Here is a 25,743-nt window from a genome sequence, read left to right as displayed (position 1 = left end):
TGTTGCCAGGACTAGAGGGTGTGAGCTACAGGGAGAGGTTGGGCCAGGCTGGGTCTCTATTCCATGGAGCACAGGAGGATGAGGGGAGATCTTATCGAGGTGTACAAAATCATGAGAGGAATAGATCGGGTAGACGCACAGAGTCTCTTGCCCAGAGTGGGGGAATCGAGGACCAGAGGACACAGGTTTAAGGAGAGGGGGAAAAGATTTAACAGGAATCTGAGGGGTAACTTTTTCACACAGAGGGTGGTGGGTGTGTGGAACGAGCTGCCAGAGGAGGTAGTTGAGGTTGGGACTATCCCAATGTTTAAGCAACAGTTAGACAGGTACATGGATAGGACGGGTTTGGAGGATATGGGCCAAACGCGGGCAGGTGGGACGAGTGTTTGATGGGGCATGTTGGCCGGGAAAGTTGGGCCGAAGGGCCTGTTTCCACACTGTAGGACTCTGTGTGCTTTCGGGTGTGGATGGTTCTTCAGACTAGATGGTTCTTGCCAACTGTCCCGTATTAGCCGGGACATCCCGTATTTTGGGCGAAATTGGTTTGTCCCGTACGGGACCGCCCTTGTTCCGTATTAGGCCCGGACGGTGCTGTGGGCCCGGACACTCCTGTAGGCCCGGACACTCCTGTAGGCCCGGACACTACTGTAGGCCCGGACACTCCTGTAGGCCCAGACACCGTAGGCCCGGACACCGTAGGCCCGGGCACCGTAGGCCCGGACACTATAGGCCCGGAGGCCCGGGCACCACCTGACGGAGGTTGCCTGGCAACCCGCCTCCCGGCCAGGGCAACCTCCATTGGTGGAGCGGGAGCACGTGGCCGCTGGCTGGTTGAGGTCGCGTGGGGCGCGGGGCGGTGATGTCACCTTGTCCCGTATTTGGGAGTGAGATAGTTGGCAACCCCTACTTCAGACTGACCAGGGAATGCCCTTCTGTTTACGTTCACAGGTGGAGATGAAGGATCTGGATGAAGTGTACAAACCGGGCAGCGAGTTCGATCTCCACTTCTCCACCAACGATGGTGCAAATGTCTCCTTTGTGGCTGTGGATTCAGCTATGTACATCCTGAACAACAAGAACAGGCTCACGCCCAGGAAGGTAGAAACATAGAAACATAGAAAATAGGTGCAGGAGTAGGCCATTCGGCCCTTCGAGCCTGCACGCACCGCCATTCAATATGATCATGGCTGATCATCCAACTCAGTATCCCGTACCTGCCTTCTCTCCATACCCCCTGATCCATTTCGCCACAAGGGCCACATCTAACTCCCTCTTAAATATAGCCAATGAATTGGCCTCAACTACCTTCTGTGGCAGAGAATTCCACAGATTCGCCACTCTCTGTGTGAAGAAATGTTTTCTCATCTCGGTCCTAAAAGACTTCCCCCTTATCCTTAAGCTGTGACCCCTGGTTCTGGACTTCCCCAACATCGGGAACAATCTAGCCTCTCCAACCCCTTAAGAATTTTATATGTAATCGATGAAGAGAGAGACAAAAAGCGGCAGTAACTCAGCGGGTCGGGCAGCATCTCTGGAGAGGAGGAATGGCCTGGACTGGATAGATAGATAGAAAGATAGATTAGCCATCGAAACATAGACAACAGGTGCAGGAGGAGGCCATTCGGCCCTTCGAGCCAGCGCCGCCATTCATTGTGATCATGGCTGATCGTCCACAATCAGTACCCCGTTCCTGCCTTCACCCCATACCCCCTGATTCCACTAGCCCCTAGAGCTCTATCTAACTCTCTTTTAAATCCATCCAGTGAATTGGCCTCCACTGCCCTCTGTGGCAGAGAATTCCACAAATTCACAGCTCTCTGGGTGAAAAGGTTTTTTCTGGTCTCAGTTTTAAATGGCCTCCCCTTTATTCTTAGACTGTGTGTGTGGCCCCTGGTTCTGGACTCCCCCAACCTTGGGAACATTCATCCTTGCATCTAGCTTGTCCAGTCCTCAGTAACTCAGCGGGTCGGGCAGCATCTCTGGAGAGAAGGAAATTCTAAGGGACTGTGGATTGAATCCGGGTTTTTTGGTGCAGTGAGACAAGCTGCCAACATTGGCCGGTTCTTTTTAGAGTCAAGTCAAGTCAATTTTATTTGTATAGCACATTTAAAAACAACCCACGTTGACCAAAGTGCTGTACATCTGATTAGGTTCCAATGGAAAAAAAATGAAACCTACAGTAGCACGCAAACAGTTCACAGCGCCTCCTCAATGAGCCTCAAACGCTAGGGAGTAGAAATAGGTTTTGAGCCTGGACTTAAAGGAGTGGATGGAGGGGGCAGTTCTGATGGGGAGAGGGATGCTGTTCCACAGTCTAGGAGCTGCAACCGCAAAAGCTCGGTCACCCCTGAGCTTAAGCCTAGACCGCGGGATAGTGAGTAGCCCCAAGTCGGCCGACCTGAGGGACCTGGAGTTAGAGAGGGGGGTTAGAAGATTTTTGATGTAGGGGGGGGGGGGGGGGGGGGGGAGTGTCCATTTAGGGCTTTATACGTGAATAGGAGGAGCTTGAAGTTGATTCTGTACCGTACAGGGAGCCAGTGGAGAGAGGCCAGAATCATCGGGGTGATGTGGTCCCCTTTACGGGTACCCGTCAGGAGTCTTGCTGCTGCGGCGTTTTGGACCAGTTGCAGGCGGGACAGGGAAGATTGGCTGATCCCAGTGTATAGGGAGTTGCAGTAGTCTAGGCGGGAGGAAATGAAAGCGTGAATGATTTTTTCTGTGTCGTCGAATTGGAGGAAAGGTTTGATTTTAGCTATGGTTCGAAGTTGGAAGAAGCTGGCTTTTACCACAGCGTGAGTGACACAGTGTGACTTTTACCACAGTCATCGAGTGACACAGTGTGAAAACAGGCCCTTCGGCCCAACTCGCCCACACCGGCCAACATGTCCCAGCTACACTAGTCCCACCTGCCTGTGTTTGGCCCATATCCCTCCAAACCCGTCCTATCCATGTACCAGTCCAACTGTTTCTTAAACGTTGCCTCAACTACCTCCTCTGGCAGCTCGTTCCACACGCCCACTGCGTGGAAAAGTTACCCCTCGGATTCCTTTTAAATCTTTTCCCCTTCACCTCAAACCTAAGAAATCACCCCACAATAAACTTCCAGTAACGGGTAAAGTTGTCTCAATTGATCTCGGAACTGCAGATGCTGGTTTACACCGAAGATAGACGCAAAAGTGCTGGAGTAACTCAGCGGGTCAGGCAACATGTCTGGAGATGGACACAGAGTGCTGGAGTAACCCAGCGGGTCAGGCAGCATCTGTGGAGATGGACACAGAGTGCTGGAGTAACCCAGCGGGTCGGGCAGCATCTGTGGAGATAGACACAGAGTGCTGGAGTAACCCAGCGGGTCAGGCAGCGTCTGTGGAGATAGACACAGAGTGCTGGAGTAACTCAGCGGGTCAGGCAGCATCTGTGGAGATAGACACAGAGTGCTGGAGTAACTCAGCGGGTCAGGCAGCGTCTGTGGAGATGGACACAGAGTGCTGGAGTAACTCAGCAGGTCAGGCAACATGTCTGTGGAGATAGACACAGAGTGCTGGAGTAACCCAGCGGGTCAGGCAGCATCTGTGGAGATGGACACAGAGTGCTGGAGTAACTCAGCGGGTCAGGCAGCGTCTCTGGAGAGACGGAATGGGTGACGTTTCGGGCCGAGACCCTTCTTCAGACTGAGAGGGGAAACGAGAGAGATGGAAGGGACAGGTGTGAACAGGACAGATCAAAGCACGCAACGATTCCCCTGATCAATCCTCTTTTCTCTCCACACAGATGTTTGAAGCCATGAACTCCTACGACCTGGGATGTTCCTACGGTGGGGGAGCAAAGAGTTCCGAGGTGTTTATGGACGCCGGTCTCAGCTTCTTGTCCGACGTTGACGTGTCGGGATTTAGACAGGGTAAGAGACCTCGTATTGTAAACCTACCTCGGGTCGCCCACTGTCCCGTATTGGCCGGGACATCCCGTATATTGGGCTAAATTGGTTTGTCCCGTACGGGACCGCCCTTGTCCCGGATTAGGCCCGGGGGGCTCTGTAGGCCCGGGGGGCTCTGTAGGCCCGGACACTGTAGGCCCGGAAACTGTAGGCCCGGAAACTGTAGGCCCGGACACTGTAGGCCCGGACACTGTAGGCCCGGACACTGTAGGCCCGGACACTGTAGGCCCGGACACTGTAGGCCCGGACACTGTAGGCCCGGACACTGTAGGCCCGGACACTGTAGGCCCGGAAACTGTAGGCCCGGACGCTGTAGGCCCGGACGCTGTAGGCCCGGACGCTGTAGGCCCGGACGCTGTAGGCCCGGACGCTGTAGGCCCGGACGCTGTAGGCCCGGACGCTGTAGGCCCGGACGCTGTAGCCCCGGGGGGCACTATTGACCCGGACACTGTAGGCCCGGGGGGCGCTGTAGGCCCGGACACTGTAGGCCCGGACACTGTAGGCCCGAACGCTGTAGGCCCGGACGCTGTAGGCCCGGACACTGTAGGCCCGGACACTGTAGGCCCGGACACTGTAGGCCCGGACACTGTAGGCCCGGACATTGTAGGCCCGGACACTGTAGGCCCAGGGTCCCTGTAGGCCCGGACACTCTAGGCCCGGACACTGTAGGCCCGGACACTGTAGGCCCGGACACTGTAGGCCCGGACACTGTAGGCCCGGACACTGTAGGCCCGGACACTGTAGGCCCGGACACTGTAGGCCCGGGGGGGCGCTGTAGGCCCGGACACTGTAGGCCCGGACACTGTAGGCCCGGACGCTGTAGGCCCGAACGTTGTAGGCCCGGACGCTGTGGGCCCGGACACCCAAGGCCTGGACACTGTAGGCGCAGGGGGGCGCTGTAGGCCTGGACACTGTAGGCCCGGACGCTGTAGGCCCGGACTCTGTAGGCCCGGACGCTGTAGCCCCGGGGGGCACTATTGGCCCGGACACTGTAGGCCCGGGGGGCGCTGTAGGCCCGGACACTGTAGGCCCGGACGCTGTAGGCCCGGACGCTGTAGGCCCGGACACTCAAGGCCCGGACACTGTAGGCCCGGGGGGGGCGCTGTAGGCCTGGACACTGTAGGCCCGGACACTGTAGGCTCAGACACTGTAGGCCCGGACACTGTAGGCCCGGACACTGTAAGCCCGGACACTGTAGGCCCAGAGGCCACTGTAGGCCTACGGAATGTGTTTGGGGAGTGGGGCCGTGTGTGTTCGCCTAACGGAGGCTGCGTGGCAACCCGCCTCCCGGCCCGGGCGGCCGCCATAGGTGCAGCGGGAGCACGTGGCCGCTGGCTGGGTGAGGTCAGTTGGGGAGGCCCTTGTCCCATATTTGGGAGTGAGATAGTTGGCATCCTGAAACGTACCTGGTCTCCAGAACCAGGCTGTATCTATAAACACAGTCTAAGAATAAAGGGGAGGCCATTTAAAACTGAGGTGAGAAGAAACCTTTTCACCCAGAGAGTTGTGAATTTGTGGGATTCTCTGCCACAGAGGGCAGTGGAGGCCGATTGACTGGATGGATTTAAAAGAGAGTTAGATAGAGCTCTGGGGGCTAGCGGAATCAAGGGGTGTGGGGAGAAGGCAGGCACGGGTTACTGATTGTGGACGATCAGCCATGATCACAATGAATGGCGGTGCTAGCTCGAAGGGCCAAATGGCCTCCTCCTGCACCTGCTTTCTATGTTTCTCCCGGTTGCCAAACACTTTAACTCCCCCTCCCATCCCCACACTGACTTTTCCGTTAACAATGGCCGCCATCTTGCCTCGAGCAGGCTGGTTAGGGACCGACTCTGCGCCATATTTACCGGTGGGTTTGGCGTAGAGGTGACTTCTGGCATCGGGAATAACATTGGTCGGTGGACGCTCCAAAATCTCAATGGATCTTCTCTCTGGAGAAGCAAGACAGAGGTTTAGTTTTAGTGGGAAGGAACTGCAGGTGCTGGTGTACATCGATGATAGACGCAACTATCCAAGGGCCCCTTCAACAGTCCTCTCAGGTGAGGCAGAGGTTCACCTGCACCTCCTCCAACCTCATCTACTGTATCCGCTGTTCCAGGTGTGGACTCCTGTAAACCGGCGAGACCAAGCGCGGGCTCGGCGATCGTTTCGCTCAACACCTCCGCTCAGTCCGTCTCAACCTACCTGATCTCCCGGTTGCCAAACACTTTAACGCCCCCTCCCACTCCCGCACTGACCTTTCTGTCCTGGGACTCCTCCACTGTCAGAGTGAGGCCCAGCGCAAATTGGAGGAACAGCACCTCATATTTCGCTTGGGCAGCTTACACCCCAGCGGTACGAACATTGACCTCTCCAACTTCAAGTAGCCCTTGCATTCCCCCTCTCTCCATCCCCTCCCCCCCCTTCCCAGTTCTCCTGCTAGGTGGCGCGGCGGTAGAGTTGCTGCCTCGCAGCGCCGGAGACCCGGGTTCGATCCCGACTAGGGTGCCGTCTGTACGGAGTTTGTACGTTCTCCCCGTGACCTGCGTGGGTTTTCTCCGAGATCTCCACTTTCCTCCCACACTCCAATGACGTGCAGGTTTGCAGGTTGATTGGCTTGGAATTAATGTAAAAATTGTCCCCAGTGTGTGTGTGTGTGTGTGTGTAGAATTGTGTTCGTGTGCGGGGATCGCTGGTTGACGCGGAAGGGCCTGTTTCCACGCTGTATCTCTAAACTAAACTACACAGAGATACTTTCCGGGTGAGACAGAGGTTCACCCGCACCTCCTCCAAACCTCATCTATTGCATCCGCTGCTCCAGATGTCAACTTATTTACATCGGCGAGACCAAGCGCAGGCTCGGCGATCGCTTCGCTCAACACCTGCGCTCGGTCCGCATTCACCAACCTGATCTCCCGGTGGCTGAGCACTTCGACTCCCCCTCCCACTCCCAGTCTGACCTTTCTGTCATGGGCCTCCTCCAGTGCCATAGTGAGGCCCACCGCAAATTGGAGGAACAGCACCTCGTATTTCGCCTGGGCAGATTGCAGCCCGGCGGTATGAACGTCGACTTCTCCAACTTTAGATAGTTCCTCTGTCCCTCCCGTCCCAGATCTCCCTCCATCTTCCTGTCTCCACCTATATCCTTCCTTTGTCCCGCCCCCCTCCCCTGACATCAGTCTGAAGAAGGGTCTCGACCCGAAACGTCGCCCATTCCTTCTCTCCTGAGATGCTGCCTGACCCGCTGAGTTACTCCAGCGCTTTGTGAATAAATACCTTCGATTTGTACCAGCGTCTGCAGTTATTTTCTTACAATAAAGTCAAACACCAGTATAAGAGGTAGAGCAAAGGGGAAGATACTGAATGCAGAATATAGTTCTCAACATTCTAGTGCATCAGTTCCAGAGACAAAATTCAATTGTATATTTTTGCAAAATATTGCCATATATAGTTAATATGAGAATCATAAGGTCATGTGACAGGAGCAGAATTAGGCCATTCGGCCCATCAAGTCTACTCCGCCATTCAATCACGGCTGATCTATCTCTCCCTCCCAACCCCATTCTCCTGCCTTCTCCCCATAACCCCTGACACACCCGCGCTGATCGAGAATCTATCTGTCTCTGCCTTAAGTATATCCACTGACTTGTGGCCTCCACAGCCTCTCTGTGGCAAAGAATCCCACAGATTCACCACCCTCTGACAAGAAATTCCTCCTCATCTCCTTCCTGAAGGAACGTCCTTTAATTCTGAGGCTGTGCCCTCTGGTCCTAGACTCTCCCACTAGTGGAAACATCCTCTCCACACCCACTCTATCCAGGCCACTCACTATTCTGTAGATTTAGATTTAGAGATACAGTGCGGAAACAGGCCCTTCGGCCCACTGAGTCCGCGCCGCCCAGCGATCCCCGCACATTAACACACACTAGGGACAATTTTAACATTTACCCAGCCAATTAACCTACAAACCTACACGTCTTTGGAGTGTGGGAGGAAACCGAAGATCTCGGAGAAAACCCACACTAGCCTCAGAATAGTTTGGAGATACAGCGCGGAAACAGGCCCTTCGGCCCGCCGGGTCCGCGCCGGCCAGCGGTCCCCGCACACTGACACCATCCTTACACACACCCACACACACACACACACACACACACTAGGGACAATTCACGATTTTTACCGAAGCCAATTAGCCTGCAGACCAGAGCCGAAGATCCCAGAGAAAATCTCAGAGACGCAGGTCACGGGGAGAACGTGCAAACTCCGCGCAGACGGCGCCCGTGGCCGGGATCGAACCCGGGTCTCCAGCGCTGTGAGGCGGCAACTCTACCGCCGTGCCACCATGAACGAGTCCTCTGCAGAACTTATCACTGTTGATCATTAATGGGTTTCTTTTTGATTATTTTCTTTTTCCACAAGACGATACCTGCAAGAAAGGGATCGAAAGGCAGAGGAGAGGAATACCTCTTGATGATGAATTCTCCAGCATACGTGAGACGATATCTAGATACCAAAACTCTCATTTGTTTGTTTGTTTGTTTGTTCCTGAACGAAGAAGTTTCATTGAAATCGGTGTTATCTATTTAAAGTTATTCACATTATAAAGTTTAAATCTATCTCCTAGGGAGGGATGGGGGGGGGGGGGGGGAGTAATTCCCAGGTTAATTCCCGGAATGGCGGGACTGTCGTACGTTGAAAGACTGGAGCGGCTAGGCTTGTATACACTGGAATTTAGAAGGATGAGAGGGGATCTTATCGAAACGTATAAGATTATTAAGGGGTTGGACACGTTAGAGGCAGGAAACATGTTCCCAATGTCGGGGGGGAGTCCAGAACCAGGGGCCACACACAGTTGAAGAATAAGGGGTCGGCCTTTTAGAACGGAGATGAGGAAAAACCTTTTCACTCAGAGAGTTGTGAATCTGTGGAATTCTCTGCCTCAGAAGGCAGTGGAGGCCAATTCACTGGATGCATTCAAGAGAGAGCTGGATAGAGCTCTTAAGGATAGCGGAGTCAGGGGGTACGGGGAGAAGGCAGGAACGGGGTACTGATTGAGAATGATCAGCCATGATCACATTGAATGGCGGTGCGTACAGGCTCGAAGGGCCGAATGGCCTCCTCCTGAACCTATTGTCTATTGATAAGGGGGGTTGAGGGGGTGGAGCGTGTGTGTGTAATATGTAAGTGTGTGTATATGTGTGTGTGTACAGTATATATATGTGTCTAAGTATGTATTGTGTGTGTGTGAGTATGTGAATATATTGGACACACTCAACCTTTTTCTCTGTCGTTTATTATATGGTTTACCATGCATATTCAGTCGTGCTGCTGCAAGTTAGAATGTCATTAGAGTCATAGAGTGAGACAGCGTGGAAACAGGCCCTTCGGCCCAACATGCCCACACCGGCCAACATGTCCCAGCTACACTAGTCCCACCTGCCCGCGTTTGGCCCATATCCCTCCAAACCCGCCCTATCCATGTACCTGTCTAACTGTTTCTTAAACGATGGGATTGTCCCAGCCTCAACTACCTCCTCTGGCAGCTCGTTCCACACACCCACCACCCTCTGTGCGAAAAAGCTACCCCTCAGATTCCTATTAAATCTGTTCCCCTTCACCTTGAACCTGTGTCCTCTGGTCCTCGATTCCCCTACTCTGGGCAAGAGACTCTGTGCGTCTACCCGATCTATTCCTCTCTTGATTTTGTACACCTCTGTAAGATCTCCCCTTCATCCTCCTGCGCTCCAAGGAATAGAGACCCAGCCCGCTCAACCTCTCCCTGTAGCTCACACCCTCTAGTCCTGGCAACATCCTGGTAAATCTTCTCTGAACCCTTTCAAGCCTGACAACATCTTTCCTATAACACGGTGCCCAGAACTGAACGCAATGCAGCCTCACCAATGTCTTGAACAACTGCAACATGACCTCCCAACCAAAGATAATAGAGCAGAACAAGATAGACCACTCGACCTTAAAAACCGTAGCGCGTCACGGTGCCATTTTAGTAGGCAGGAACTTGCAGGAACATTTAAAAAGAAAAATAACAAAAATCTGTGAAACCGATAGATGAGATAAATTCTGCATTTTAATGTACACACACACACACATATACACACACTTACATATTACACACACACACACACACATATCTACACATACACACACACACATATATGTACACACACACACACATTTCTCTTCACACACATATATATATACAGACACATATATACACACACACATATACTTATATATACATACACACTCTCACACATATATATATATACACGCACACACACATATATACTGTATACATACACACACACGCATACATATACATACACACACACACACACACACACACACACACATACATGTACCTGTCCAACTGTTTCTTAAACGTTGGGATAGTCCCAGCCTCAACTCTACAGATATAGATAAACACATATACACACACATACATATATACACACACACACACACACACACACACACACACACACACACACACACACACACACACACACACACACACACACACACACACACACACACACACACACACACACATATACACACACACACACACACACACACACACACACACACACACACACACATATACACACACACACACACACACACACACACACATATACACACACACACACACACACACACACACACACACACACACACATATACACACACACACACACACACACACACACACACACACACACACACACATATACACACACACATATACACACACACACACACACACACACACACACACACACACACACACACACACACACACACACACACACCTACACACACACACACACACACACACACACACACACACACACACACACACACACACACACATATACACACACACACACACACACACACACACACACACACACACACACACACACACACACACACACACATATACACACACACACACACACACACACACACACACATACCTACACACACATATACACACACATACATATACACACACACACACACACACACACACACACACACACACACACACACACACACACACACACACACACACACACACACACACACACACACACACACACCTACACACACATATACATATATACACACACACAAATGGTGGCCGTTAAGCTAATTTGCGTACTACACTTCAGTAGAGGCGATTTTGATGGAGTGGTCCATCTCGCTCCTCTAGTACCTTTGGTCCCAACTTCTACGCTCAATACTCAATGACTCCAAGTGCCAAGGGCCTTTTTGACCGCCCGATCTACCTGTTGTGGTTGTTTTTGTATCTGGGGGAGCTTGCCAATAAGGCACCGGTGCCTCTCTACTCCGCCTGCTCTTGTTATTGATGCCCGCTGTTCCCCACACCCCCCCTTGCAGTGAGCGGGCAGCGTGGCGGCAGGCTGAGGAAGTGTTGCCTGGACGGTGCCGCCAAGATCCTGATGCCCCTTGACTGCAGGCAGCGAGCCCAACGCGTGGCAGACAGCTGGTGCCGAGAGGTCTTCATGGCGTGCTGCGAACACAAGATGGGGAAGAGGAGGAATCAGACCAAAGTAGAGCTGGGCAGATGTAAGCTGGACCCTTGCCAGCCAATGAATATTGGCTTCCCCCACGTCACGTAGTCCCTCCCGCCCCTCCCCTCCCCCCCCCCCCCCCCAACCCTCCCCCACCCTCTCCATCCCCTCCCCCTTCCCAGGGGGCACAGGGAGAAGGCAGGAACGGGGTCCTGATTGAGAATGATCAGCCATGATCACAGTGAATGGCGGTGCGTACAGGCTCGAAGGGCTGAATGGCCTCCTCCTGCACCTATTGTCTATTGTCTATCCAAATATTTCCCCCTTCCCTCTTGCTCTCCCCCCCCCTCTCCCCCCCTCTCAATCACTATCCTACACACACTAGGGGTACTGATTGAGAGTGATCAGCCATGATCGCATTGAATGGCGGTGCTGGCTCGAAGGGCTGAATGGCCTCCTCCTGCACCTATTGTCTATTGTCTATTGTCTATTGTCACGGTGGCGCAGCGGTAGAGTTGCCGCCTTACAGCGAATGCAGCGCCGGAGACCCGGGTTCCATCCCGACCACGGGCGCCGTTTGTACGTTCTCCCCGTGGCCTGCGTGGGTTTTCTCCGAGATCTTCGGTTTCCTTCCCACGCTCCAAAGACGTGCAGGTTTGTAGGTTAAGTGACTGGGTAAAATGTGAAAATCGTCCCTAGTGGGTGTAGGATAGTGTTAGTGTGCGGGGATCGCTGGGCGGCGCGGACTCGGTGGGCCGAAGGGCCTGTTTCCGCGCTATATCTCTAAATCAGTGTGCTCGCGTGTGCATGTATGAGCGCGTGTGTGCACATGTGTGTGTGCGCCTGTGTGTGATTGTGTATGAGTGAGTGTGTGTGTGTGTGAGCGCATGTGTGTGCGTGCGTGCCTGAGTGTGATTGTGTATGAGTGAGTGTTTGTATGTACGTGTGCGTGTGTGCATGTGTGAGCCGTGTGTAGGTGTGCACTTGTGTGTGTGTGTGTGTGTGTGTGCGCGTGTCATTTACACTTATACCAAGCCAATTAACCTAAAACCTGGTAGACACAAAATGCCGGAGTAACTCAGCGGGTCAGGCAGCATCTCTGGAGAGAAGGAATGGGTGACGTTTCGGGTCGAGACCCTCCTTCAGATTGATCAGTCTGAAGAAGGGTCTCGACCGAGAAGTCAGCCATTCCTTCTCTCCCGAGATGCCGCCTGACCCACTGAGTCTCGACCCGAAGAATCCATCAGTCTGACGAAGGGTCTCGACCCCGAAACGTCACCCATTCCTTCTCTCCAGAGATGCTGCCTGACCCGCTGAGACACTCCAGCACTTTGTGATGCCTTCGATTTGTACCAGCGTCTGCAGTTATTGTCGGACACGACCCAAAACCTGGGATGGACACAAAATGCTGGAGTAACTCAGCGGGTCGGGCAGGCATCTCAGGAGGGAGGGAATGGGGGACGATTCGGGTCGAGGCCCTTCTTCAGACTCAACCTGAAACCTGCACGTCTTTGGAGCGCGGGAGGAGAACATACGGCGGCGCAGAGGTAGAGTTGCCGCCTTACAGCGAATGCAGCGCCGGAGACTCAGGTTCGATCCCGACTACGGGCGCCGTCTGTACGGAGTTTGCACGTTCCCCCCGTGACCTGCGCGGGTTTTCTCCGAGATCTTCGGTTTCCTCCCGCGCTCCAAAGACGCGCGGGTTTGTAGGTTAATTGGCTTGGGTAAATGTTTTAAAAAGAATTGTCCCTAGTGGGCGTAGGATGGTGTTAGTGTGCGGGGATCGCTGACCCGGTGAAAGGGCCGAAGGGCCTGTTTCCGCGCTCTATCTGTAAATCTAAATCTTAAAAAAAATCTAAAGTCCTTGCGGACTGCCACCGCGGTCAGGATGGAACCTGGCGGGGCGAGTCAACGACTCCACCACCGCGCCACTGAGAGACCCCCTCCCTCTCCTCCTCCTCCAGCTCGAGTGGACACCGCCGTGGTGGTCCTGGACAAGCAGATCTTCGACGAGAGCTCAGTGCACGTGCGCAGTCACTTCCCCCAGAGCTGGCTGTGGGAAACCTTTGCAGCCGGGCAGGCGGGCGACCACAGGTGAGGAGGTATTCGCCCGGCCCCTCTCCCCGCCCTCCCACGTGTGTCACGCCCGCTGGCACGAGAGAGAGGGGGATTTCCGGGACCGCTGGGCACCGCGGGGCTGGAGAATGCATCCCTCCACACGGATTGTAAGGAATGTCCGTGGGTGCGTATGATCCCAGGACATATACTGAAGTGTAGTACGCCTATACTGAAGTGTAGTACGCAAAGGAGCGTAACGGCCACCATTTTAGTAAGCAAAACCCGCCTCTCGCAGTGTAATCAGTGTTTTGGGGGAACAGTATGTGTGATGGTACCATCAAAATGCACAATATATCTCATCTATCAACTCACAGATTGTTGTTATTTTTCCATTTAAATGTTTCTGCAAGTTTCTGCTTACTAAAATGGCGCCGTGACGTACTACGGTCTTTAAGGTCGAGTGGTCTATCTTGCTCCTCTAGTATCTTTGGTTGTCGGGACCTGACCTGTACTCGCTGGAGTTTAGAAGGATGAGACGGGGGGCCTCATTGAAACGTGAAAGGCCTGAATAGTGAGCGGCCTGGATAGAGTGGATGTGGAGAGGACGTTTCCCACTAGTGGGAGAGTCTGGGACCAGAGGGCACGGCCTCAGAATTAAAGGGCGCTCTTTTAGGAAGGAGATGAGGAGGAACTTCTTCAGTCAGAGGGTGGTGAATCTGTGGGATTCTTTGCCACAGACGGCTGTGGAGGCCACAAGTCAGTGGGTATTTTTAAGGCGGAGATAGACAAATTTGTTGATCAGTGCGGGTGTCAAGGGTTACGGGGAGAAGGCAGGAGAATGGGGTTAGGAGGCAGAGATAGATCAGCCGTGATTGAACGGCGGAGTGGACTTGATGGGCCGAATGGCCTAATTCTGCTCCTGCAACTTGTGAACTTGTGACACAGTTATTTAATATTCAGTATTTAAGAATGGGGCCATGTCCATAAGTGACATGGCCTCCACAGCCTTCTGTGGCAAAGAATTCCACAGAGTCACCACCCTCTCCAAATTTGAGGAAGGATATTCTTGCTATGGAGGGCGTGCAGCGTAGGTTCACTAGGTTAATTCCCGGAATGGCGGGACTGTCGTATGTTGAAAGGCTGGAGCGATTGGGCTTGTATACACTGGAATTTAGAAGGATGAGGGGGGATCTTATTGAAACATATAAGATAATTAGGGGATTGGACACATTAGAGGCAGGAAACATGTTCCCAATGTTGGGGGAGTCCAGAACCAGGGGCCACAGTTTAAGAATAAGGGGTAGGCCATTTAGAACGGAGATGAGGAAGAACTTTTTCAGTCAGAGAGTGGTGAAGGTGTGGAATTCTCTGCCTTAGAAGGCAGTGGAGGCCAGTTCGTTGGATGCTTTCAAGAGAGAGCTGGATAGAGCTCTTAAGGATAGCGGAGTGAGGGGGTATGGGGAGAAGGCAGGAACGGGGTACTGATTGAGAGTGATCAGCCATGATCGCATTGAATGGCGGTGCTGGCTCGAAGGGCTGAATGGCCTACTCCTGCACCTATTGTCTATTGTCTATTGTCTTTTGTTTTACAATAATTCATATTATTGTTGTGAATAATTGATTGCATTTATTTTTTGTTAAACGGAAAAGTGAAATATTCATCCCTGCATTAACCTGCCAACTTCCCTGAACCTATTGGGTAGATTCATTGTCACCTTCCTCTTAGCTAATAATGAATCTGTCTGAAGAAGGGTCTCGACTAGGGTTGCCAACTGTCCCGTATTAGCCTGGACATCCCGTATTTTGGGCTAAATTGCTTTGTCCCGTACGGGACCGCCCTTGTCCCATCTTAGGCCCGGGGGGGCACTGTAGGCCCGGATGCTGTAGGCCAGGACGCTGTAGGCCCGGGCGTTGTAGGCCAGGTCACTGTAGGCCCGGATGCTGTAGGCCAGGACGCTGTAGGCCCGGACGTTGTAGGCCAGGTCACTGTAGGCCCGGAGGCCCGGGCGCTGCCTAACGGAGGTTGCGTAGCGACCCGCCTCCCGGCCCGGGCGGCCGCCATCGGTGGAGCGGGAGCACGTGGCCGCTGGCTGGGTGAGGTCACGTGGGGCGCGGGGGCGGTGACGTCACCTTGTCCCGTATTTGGGAAGTGAGATAGTTGGCAACCCCTAGTCTCGACCCAAAACGTCACCTTTTCCTTCTCAACTAGAGATGCTGTGCAGGAACAAGGAAAGGTGCTGGAGTAACTCAGCGGGTCAGGCAGCATCTCTGGAGAGAAGGAACGGGTGGCGTTTCTGGTCCCCACTCCATTGTGTCGATCTGAAGTGTTCACTTTGTTTAATTGGTTTCCTTTTTGCTTTCCAATTTATTTCAGGATAACGAGCAATATTCCCGATTCCATAACCACTTGGGAAATTCAGGCAGTGGGCATGTTTGAAAACAAAGGTAACATTTCCTCAACGAGTCTTGGAAACATAGAAACATAGGTGCAGGAGTAGGCCATTCGGCCCTTCGAGCCAGCACCGCCGCCATTCAATATCGCAAGTATCACAAAGTGCTGGAGTAACTCAGCGGGTCAGGCAGCGTCTCGGGAGAGAAGGAATGGGCGACGTTTCGAGTCGAGACCCTTCTTCAGACTGATGTCGGGGGGGGGGGGGGGGGGACAAAGATAGGATGTAGTCAGAGACAGGAAAACTAGTGGAGAACTGGGAAGGGGGAGGGGAAAGAGAGGGACAGAGGGACTATCTGAAGTTAGAGAAGTCGATGTTCATACCACTGGGCTGCAAGCTGCCCAGGCGAAATATGAGGTGCTGTTCCTCCAATTTCCGGTGGGCCTCACTATGGCACTGGAGGAGGCCCATGACAGAAAGGTCAGACTGGGAGTGGGAGGGGGAGTTGAAGTGCTGAGCCACCGGGAGATCAGTTTGGCCAACGCGGACTGAGCGACGGTGTTGAGCAAAACGATCGCCGAGCCTGCGCTTGGTTTCGCCGATGTAGAGAAGTTGACATCTGGAGCAGCGGATGCAATAGATGAGGTTGGAGGAGGTGCAGGTGAACCTCTGTCTCACCTGGAAAGACTGTTTGGGTCCTTGGATGGAGTTGAGGGGGGAGGTAAAGGGACAGGCGTTGCATCTCCTGTGCGGTTGCAGGGGAAAGTGCCCGGGGATGGGGTGGTTTGGGTGGGAAGGGACGAGTGGACGCCATTCAATATGGTCGTGGCTGATCATCCGAAATCAGTACCCCGTTCCTGCTTTCTCCCCATATCCCTCGATTCTGTTAGCCCTAAGAGCTAAATCTAACTCTCTTTTGAAAACATCCAATGAATCGGCCTCCACTGCCTTCTGCGGCAGAGAAAAAGCATTTACTGACTTAATTAAAAATAGCTATTGTACCTTCTCTATCTCTCGTTTCCCTTTCATAAGTTATCGGACTAGAATTAGGCCCTTCGGCCCATCGAGTCTACTCCGCCATTCAATCATGGCTGATCTCGGCCTCCTAATCCCATTTTCCGGCCTTCTCCCCGTATCCCTTGACACCCGTTCTCATCAATAACTTGTCTACCTCTGCCTCGAAGATATCCGCTGACTTGGCCTCCACAGCCCTCTGTGGCAACGAGTTCCACAGATACACCACCCCTCTGACTTCCCCGTAACTGTCAGTCCGAAGAAGGGCCTCGACCCAAAACGCCGCCCGTCCCTTCTCTCCCGAGATGCCGCCCGTCCCGCTGAGTTACTCCGGCGTTTTGTGTCCACCTTCGGTATAAACCCGCGTCTGACAATAGACAATAGGTGCAGGAGGAGGCCATTCGGCCCTTCGAGCCTGTACGCACCGCCATTCAATGTGATCATGGCTGATCATTCTCAATCAGTACCCCGTTCCTGCCTTCTCCCCATACCCCCTGACTCCGCTATCCTTAAGAGCTCTATCCAGCTCTCTCTTGAATGCATTCAGAGAATTGGCCTCCACTGCCTTCTGAGGCAGAGAATTCCACAGATTCACAACTCTCTGACTGAAAACGTTTTTCCGCATCTCAGTTCTAAATGGCCCACCCCTTATTCTTAAACTGTGTGGCCCCTTGGTTCTGGACTCCCCCAACATTCGGAACATGTTTCCTGCCTCTAACGTGTCCAACCCCTTAATAATCTTATACGTTTCGATAAGATCTCCTCTCATCCTTCTAAATTCCAGTGTATACAAGCCTAGTCGCTCCAGTCTTTCAACACACGACAGTCCCGCCATTCCGGGAATTAACCTACGCTGCACGCCCTCAATAGCAAGGATACCCTCCCTCAAATTTGGAGACACCAAAGAATAAGGGGTCGGCCATTTAGAACTGAGATGAGGAAAAACATTTTCAGCACATCTACACATCTGAGCCGTAAAATACTGAACTGATTGTAGTCAATTTTTTTCATTCAGGGTTCTGCGTCGAGGAACCGAAGAAGATGAAAGTCTTCCGGCCATTTTTCCTTGCCATGAATTTGCCTTACTCCGTGCGGAGGCATGAGCAAGTAATTGTGAAAGTGACTTTGTACAACTATCTACAGCAGAGTGTCAAAGTAAGACATCCAACTCAGTGTTACGAACTTAATCCCCCCTGCTCCTCGTATCGATGTGACCTCTGGGTGGCGCAGCGGCCTCACAGCGCCGGGCACCCGGGATCGACCCCGACCACGGGCGCCGTCCGCGCGGAGTTTGCACGTTCTCCCCGCGAGGGTTCTTCTCCGAGATCTTCCGTCTCGGCTTGTGTACACTGGAACTTAGAAGGATGAGAGGGGATCTTATCGAAACGTATAAGATTATTAAGGGGTTTTGGACACGTTAGAGGCGGGAAACATATTCCCGATGTCGGGGGAGTCCAGAACCAGGGGCCACACACAGTTTAAGAATAAGGGGTAGGCCATTTAGAACGGAGATGAGGAAAAACTTTTTCAGTCAGAGAGTTGTGAATCTGTGGAATTCTCTGCCTCAGAAGGCAGTGGAGGCCAGTTCTCTGGATGCTTTCAAGAGAGAGCTGGATAGAGCTCTTAAGGATAGCGGAGTCAGGGGGTATGGGGGAGAAGGCAGGAACGGGGTACTGATTGAGAGTGATCAGCCATGATCACATTGAATGGCGGCGCTGGCTCGAAGGGCCGAATGGCCTCCTCTATTATCTATTGTCTATTGTCTCCTTCTACGCCCCCAAAGACGTACCAGTTTCTCGGTTGTATTAGGAAGGAACTGCAGATGCTGGTTTAAAACGGAAGATAAGACACAAACTGCTGGAGTAACTCAGCGGGACGGGCTGCGACTCTGGAGAGAAGGAATGGGCGATGAAATATATGCGGAACAGTTACAATGTTGAGGAAGAGTGGAGCCCACAAGGGTCCATTGTTGGTTGTGGGCTAGTTGATAACGACTTTGTTTGTTAATTGGCTTCGGTAAAATGATAAATTGTCCCCAGTGCGTGTCGGACAGTGTTAGTGTGCGGGGATCGCTGGGCGGCGCGGGCCGAAGGGCCTGTTTCCGCACTCTATCTCTAAACTAAACTACTACATAGAAACATAGAAAATAGGTGCAGGAGTAGGCCATTCGGCCCTTCGAGCCTGTACGCACCGCCATTCAATATGATCATGGCTGATCATCCAGCTCAGTAACCTGTACCTGCCTTCTCTCCATACCCCCTGATCCCTTTAGCCACAAGGGCCACATCTAACTCCCTCTTAAATATAGCCAATGAACCGGCCTCAACTACCTTCTGTGGCAGAGAATTCCACAGACTCACCACTCTCTGTGTGAAGAAATGTTTTCTCATCTCGGTCCTAAAAGACTTCCCCCTTATCCTTAAGCTGTGACCCCCTGGTTCTGGACTCCCCCAACATCGGGAACAATCTTCCCGCATCTAGCCTCTCCAACCCCTTAAGAATTTTATATGTTTCTATAAGATCCCCCCTCAGTCTTCTAAATTCCAGCGAGTACAAGCCCAGTCTATCCAGTCTTTCCTCATATGAAAGTCCCGCCATCCCATGGATCAATCTGGTGAACCTTCTCTGTACTCCCTCTAAGGCAAGAACGTCTTTGAACACGGGTGATCGGCGGTTGGCGTGGACTCGGTGGGCGTAGGGGCCTGTTTCCGCGCTGTATGTCTAAACTAAACTAGTGTGTGTGGGGTCGATGGTCGGCGTGGACTCGGTGGGACTGTTTCCGCGCGGTTCCCCCGCTGTTTGTCAGGCGTGGTGCTCGTGTTTTCCAGGTGGCAGTCTACATGAAGGATGCCGAGGGTCTGTGCAGCTCGCTGGGATCGCGGGAGAACGCCGCGACGTTGGAGGTCCCCGGCAAGGCGGCGCGCTCCATCGACCTCACCCTGGTCCCGCTGGCGGTGGGCAGCCTCCCCGTCCACGTCTTCGCCTTCAGGCACGGCGGCGGCCACACCGACGCACTGCTCAAACACCTGCGCGTTCTGGTGAGGGCCGCGGCTGCACCCGGTGCCATTGACCATTGCACCATCGACCATTGCACCATTGATCATTGACCATTGACCATTGCACCATTGATCATTGACCATTGCACCATTGACCATTGCACCATTGATCATTGACCATTGCACCATCGACCATTGCACCATTGCACCATTGCACCATTGACCATTGACCATTGCACCATTGACCATTGCACCATCGACCATTGCACCATCGACCATTGCACCATCGACCATTGCACCATCGACCATTGCACCATCGACCATTGCACTATTGCACCATTGATCATTGACCTTTGATCATTGACCATCGACCATTGCACCATTGACCATTGCACCATCGACCATTACACCATCGACCATTGCACCATCGACCATTGCACCATCGACCATTACACCATTGACCATTGCACCATTGATCACTGACCATTGATCATTGACCATTGCACCATTGACCATTGCACCATTGATCACTGACCATTGATCATTGACCATTGCACCATTGATCATTGACCATTGCACCATTGCACCTTTGACCATTGGACCATTGACCATTGCACGATTGATCATTGACCATTGACTCTTCAACCATTGACCATTGCACCATTGATCATTGACCATTAACCATTGCACCATTGGACCATTGCACGATTGATCATTGACCATTGACTCTTCAACCATTGACCATTGCACCATTGATCATTGACCATTAACCATTGCACCATTGACCATTAACCATTGATCATTGACCATTGCACCATTGACCATTGCATCATTGACCATTGACCACTGCACCATTGACCATTGCACCATCGACCATTGCACCATCGACCATTGCACCATCGACCATTGCACCATCGACCATTGCACCATTGACCATTGCACCATTGACCATTGACTATTCAACCATTGATCATTGACCATATATCATTGACCATTGCACCATTGATCATTGCATCATTGACCATTGCACCATTGATCATTGCACCATTGACCATTGGACCATTGCACCATTGCACCATTGACCATTGCACCATTGATCATTGACCATTGACTCTTCAACCATTGACCATTGCACCATTTGACCATTGCACGATTGATCATTGACCATTGACTCTTCAACCATTGACCATTGCACCATTGATCATTGACCATTAACCATTGCACCATTGACCATTGCACCATTGATCATTGCATCATTGACCATTGCACCATTGACCATTGCACCATTGATCATTTACCATATATCATTGACCACTGCACCATTGACCACTGCACCATTGACCATTGCACCATTGACCATTGCACCATTGACCATTACACCAACGACCATTGCACCATTGATCATTGACCATTGCACCATTGGACCATTGATCATTGACCATTGGACCATTGACCATTCATCATTGCACCATTGATCATCGACCACTGCACCATTGACCATTGATCATTGACCATTGCACCATTGACCATTGATCATTGACCACTGCACCATTGACCATTGCACCATTGACCACTGCACCATTGACCACTACACCATTGACCATTGCACCATTGACCATTGCACCATCGACCATTACACCATCGACCATTGCTCCATCGACCATTGCACCATTGACCATTGCACCATTGATCACTGACCATTGCACCATTGACCATTGCACCATTGACCATTGCACCATCGACCATTGCACCATTGACCATTGCACCATTGACCATTGCACCATTGACCACTGCACCATTGACCATTGCACCATTGACCATTGCACCATCGACCATTACACCATCGACCATTGCACCATCGACCATTGCACCATTGACCATTGCACCATTGATCACTGACCATTGACCATTGCACCATTGACCATTGCACCATTGACCATTGCACCATCGACCATTGCACCATTGACCATTGCACCATTGATCACTGACCATTGACCATTGCACCATCAACCATTGCACCATTGATCACTGACCATTGACCATTGCACCATTGACCATTACACCATTGAACATTGCACCATTGATCATTGACCATTGCACCATTGACCATTGCACCATTGACCATTTCACCATTGACCATTGCACCATTGATCTTTGATCATTGATCATTGACCATTGCACCATTGACCATTGCACCATTGGACCATTGATCATTGACCATTGCACCATTGGACCATTGATCATTGACCATTGCACCATTGGACCATTGATCATTGACCATTGCACCATTGATCATTGACCATTGATCTTTGATCATTGACCATTGCACCATTGGACCATTGATCATTGACCATTGGACCATTGACCATTCATCATTGCACCATTCATCATTGACCACTGCACCATTGACCATTGATAATTGACCATTGACCACTGCACCATTGCACCATTGACCATTGCACCATTGACCATTGCACCATCGACCATTGCACCATCGACCATTGCACCATTGATCATTGACCATTACACCATTGACCATTGCACCATTGACCATTGGACCATTACACCATTGACCATTGACCATTGCACCATTGATCATTGACCATTACACCATTGACCATCGACCATTGATCATTGACCATTGACCACTGCACCATTGACCACTGCACCATTGCACCATCGACCATTGCACCATCGACCATTGCACCATCGACCATTGCACCATCGACCATTGCACCATCGACCATTGCACCATCGACCATTGCACCATCGACCATTGACCATCGACCATTGCACCATTGACTATTCAACCATTGCACCATTGACCATTGCACCATTGACTATTCAACCATTGATCATTGACCATATATCATTGACCATTGCACCATTGATCATTGCATCATTGACCATTGCACCATTGATCATTGCACCATTGCACCATTGATCATTGCACCATTGACCATTGGACCATTGATCATTGACCATTGCACCATTGATCATTGTCCATTGACTCTTCAACCATTGACCATTGCACCATTGACCATTGCACCATTGATCATTGACCATTGCACCATTACACCATTGATCATTGCACCATTACACCATTGACCATTGCACCATTGATCATTGCACCATTGACCATTGCACCATTACACCATTGCACCATTGCACCATTGATCATTGACCATTGCACCATTGATCATTGGGCATTGACCATTGGCCATTGCACTATTGATCATTGGACCATTGCACCATTGACCATTGCACGATTAACCATTGACCATTGACTATTCAACCATTGATCATTGACCATTGATCATTGCACCATTGATCATTGACCATTGGACCATTGGGCATTGACTATTCAACCATTGATCATTGACCATTGGACATTGACCTTTGGCACTAACTGTTGGACTATGACCATGGACACTGACCATTGGGTATAGAGCATAGGCTTGGGACTATGGACATTGGATAGTGGACATTGGGCATTGAACCATTGGGCATTGGGCAGTGAGCATTGGGCATTGGCATTGACCACTATGCACTGACAACTGGGAACAGGGCGCAGCACTTTGGGACATTAGACATTTGACATTCAACATCACACCAACAGGCCCTTCGGCCCACAATGTCCGTGCTGAACACAATGTCAGAACGCAGTTAGTTTGGAGATCGGCGACCAAAACTGAACGCAGTACTCCAAATGCAGGAGGAAACCCACGCAGTCACGGGGAGAACGTGCAAACTCCACTCGCACACGCTCGCATATGCACACGCACACGGACACGCACATACGCACGCACACACAGACATGCACACACGCACAGAAGCACACAAGCAGACAGAACCTGAGATTCCACACCTCGGGTCTGGAACCCGGGTCTCTGGCGCTGTGAGGTAGCGGCGCTACCGGCTGCATCACCGTGCCGTCCACAACTGACACATAAGTGCGGCACGGTGGCGCAGCGGTAGAGCGAACGCAGCGCCGGAGACCCGGGTTCCATCCCGACTACGGGCACCGTCTGTACGGAGTTTGTACGTTCTCCCCGTGTCCTGCGTGGGTTTTCTCCGAGACCTTCGGTTTCCTCCCACGCTCCAAAGACTGGGCTTGTATACACTGGAATTTAGAAGGATGAGAGGAGATCTTATCGAAATGTATAAGATTATTAAGGCGTTGGACACGTTAGAGGCAGGAAACATGTTCCCAATGTTGGGGGAGTCCAGAACCAGGGGCCACACACAGTTTAAGAGTAAGGGGTAGGCCATTTAGAACTGAGATGAGGAAAAACTTTTTCAGTCAGGGAGTTGCGAATCTGTGGAATTCTCTGCCTCAGAAGGCAGTGGAGGCCAATTCTCGGAATGCATTCAAGAGAGAGCTGGATAGAGCTCTTAAGGATAGCGGGAGTCGGGGGGTACGGGGAGAAGGCAGGGACGGGGTACTGATTGAGAATGATCAGCCATGATCGCATTGAATGGCGGTGTCGGCTCGAAGGGCTGAATGGCCTCCTCCTGCACCTATTCTCTATTGTCTATTGTCTCTATTGTTAATTGGCTTGGTATGAATGTGAAAATTGTCCCTCGTATGTGCAGGGTGGTGTTAGTGCGTGGGGATCGCTGGTCGGCGCGGACCCGGTGGGCGGAAAGGTCCTGTTTCCGACCAGTATCTCCTAACTGAATAACGTCCCCAGTTCAATCTAATCTCTCCCTACCCCTCGATAACCTGTTGTCATTTTCCTTGTCAGTATGAAGGCAAAGTCGAACAAAAGGAATCGAGCATTGTCCTAAATGCCAAAGGTAAGTAGAACATGTTAACTGACATGGAGGAAGTGTGGTTGTATTTGATTGGGTTGATTACTGTCCAAAGGTCCCACCCCCGGCCTCTCCCTCTTCTTCCCCCCCCCCTCTCCCATCGGGGCAAGAGGTACGGAAGTGCGGAAACAGGGCACACCTCCAGATTCAGGGGCAGTGTCTTCCCGGCTGTTATCAGGCGACTGAACCGTCCCACCACAACCAGAGAGCAGTGCTGGACTACTATCCACCTCACTGGTGACCCTCGGACTATCCTTGATCGGACTTTGCTGGCTTTACCTCGCACTAAACGTTATTCCCCTTTACCATGTACCCGTACACTGTGGACGACTCGATTGTAATCGTGTGTTGTCTTTCCGTTGACTGGTTAGCGCGCAACAAAAGCTTTTCACTGTACCTAGATGAAGGGATTCAAAGTACCATTAGCAAATTTGCAGATGATATAAAGCTGGGTGGCAGTGTGAACTGTGAGGAAGATGCTATGAGGTTGCAGGGTGACTTGGACAGGTTGTGTGAGTGGGCGGATGCATGGCAGATGCAGTTTAATGTGGACAAGTGTGAGGTTATCCACTTTGGTGGTAAGAATAGGAAGGCAGATTATTATCTGAATGGTGTCAAGTTAGGAATAGGGGACGTACAACGTGATCTGGGTGTCCTAGTGCATCAGTCACTGAAAGGAAGCATGCAGGTACAGCAGGCAGTGAAGAAAGCCAATGGAATGTTGGCCTTCATAACAAGAGGAGTTGAGTATAGGAGCAAAGAGGTCCTTCTGCAGTTGTACCGGGCCCTGGTGAGACCGCACCTGGAGTACTGTGTGCAGTTTTGGTCTCCAAATTTGAGGAAGGATATTCTTGCTATTGAGGACGTGCAGCGTAGGTTCACCAGGTTAATTCCCGGAATGGCGGGACTGTCCTATGTTGAAAGACTGGAGCGACTGGGCTTGTATACACTGGAATTTAGAAGGATGAGAGAGGATCTTATCGAAACGTATAAGATTATTA

General features: G+C 51.7%; 1 protein-coding gene across 1 annotated transcript in view; it reads left to right on the top strand.

The window, feature by feature from the left end:
- LOC144602890 (complement C4-like) overlaps positions 1-25,743 on the top strand; it is a 95,938-nt gene that overhangs the window by 30,234 nt on the left and 39,961 nt on the right. The window contains exons 5-13 of the mRNA XM_078416011.1: positions 949-1,098; positions 3,769-3,895; positions 8,327-8,398; positions 11,336-11,524; positions 13,434-13,563; positions 15,902-15,972; positions 17,947-18,086; positions 19,760-19,969; positions 24,676-24,727. Of these exons, the coding sequence (XP_078272137.1) occupies positions 949-1,098; positions 3,769-3,895; positions 8,327-8,398; positions 11,336-11,524; positions 13,434-13,563; positions 15,902-15,972; positions 17,947-18,086; positions 19,760-19,969; positions 24,676-24,727 (1,141 nt within the window). The remainder of the gene's footprint in view (positions 1-948; positions 1,099-3,768; positions 3,896-8,326; positions 8,399-11,335; positions 11,525-13,433; positions 13,564-15,901; positions 15,973-17,946; positions 18,087-19,759; positions 19,970-24,675; positions 24,728-25,743) is intronic.

This window comes from Rhinoraja longicauda, chromosome 19, assembly GCF_053455715.1.
Source record: "Rhinoraja longicauda isolate Sanriku21f chromosome 19, sRhiLon1.1, whole genome shotgun sequence".
NCBI lineage: Eukaryota > Metazoa > Chordata > Chondrichthyes > Rajiformes > Arhynchobatidae > Rhinoraja > Rhinoraja longicauda.
This window is presented reverse-complemented; position numbering and strand designations above follow the sequence as displayed.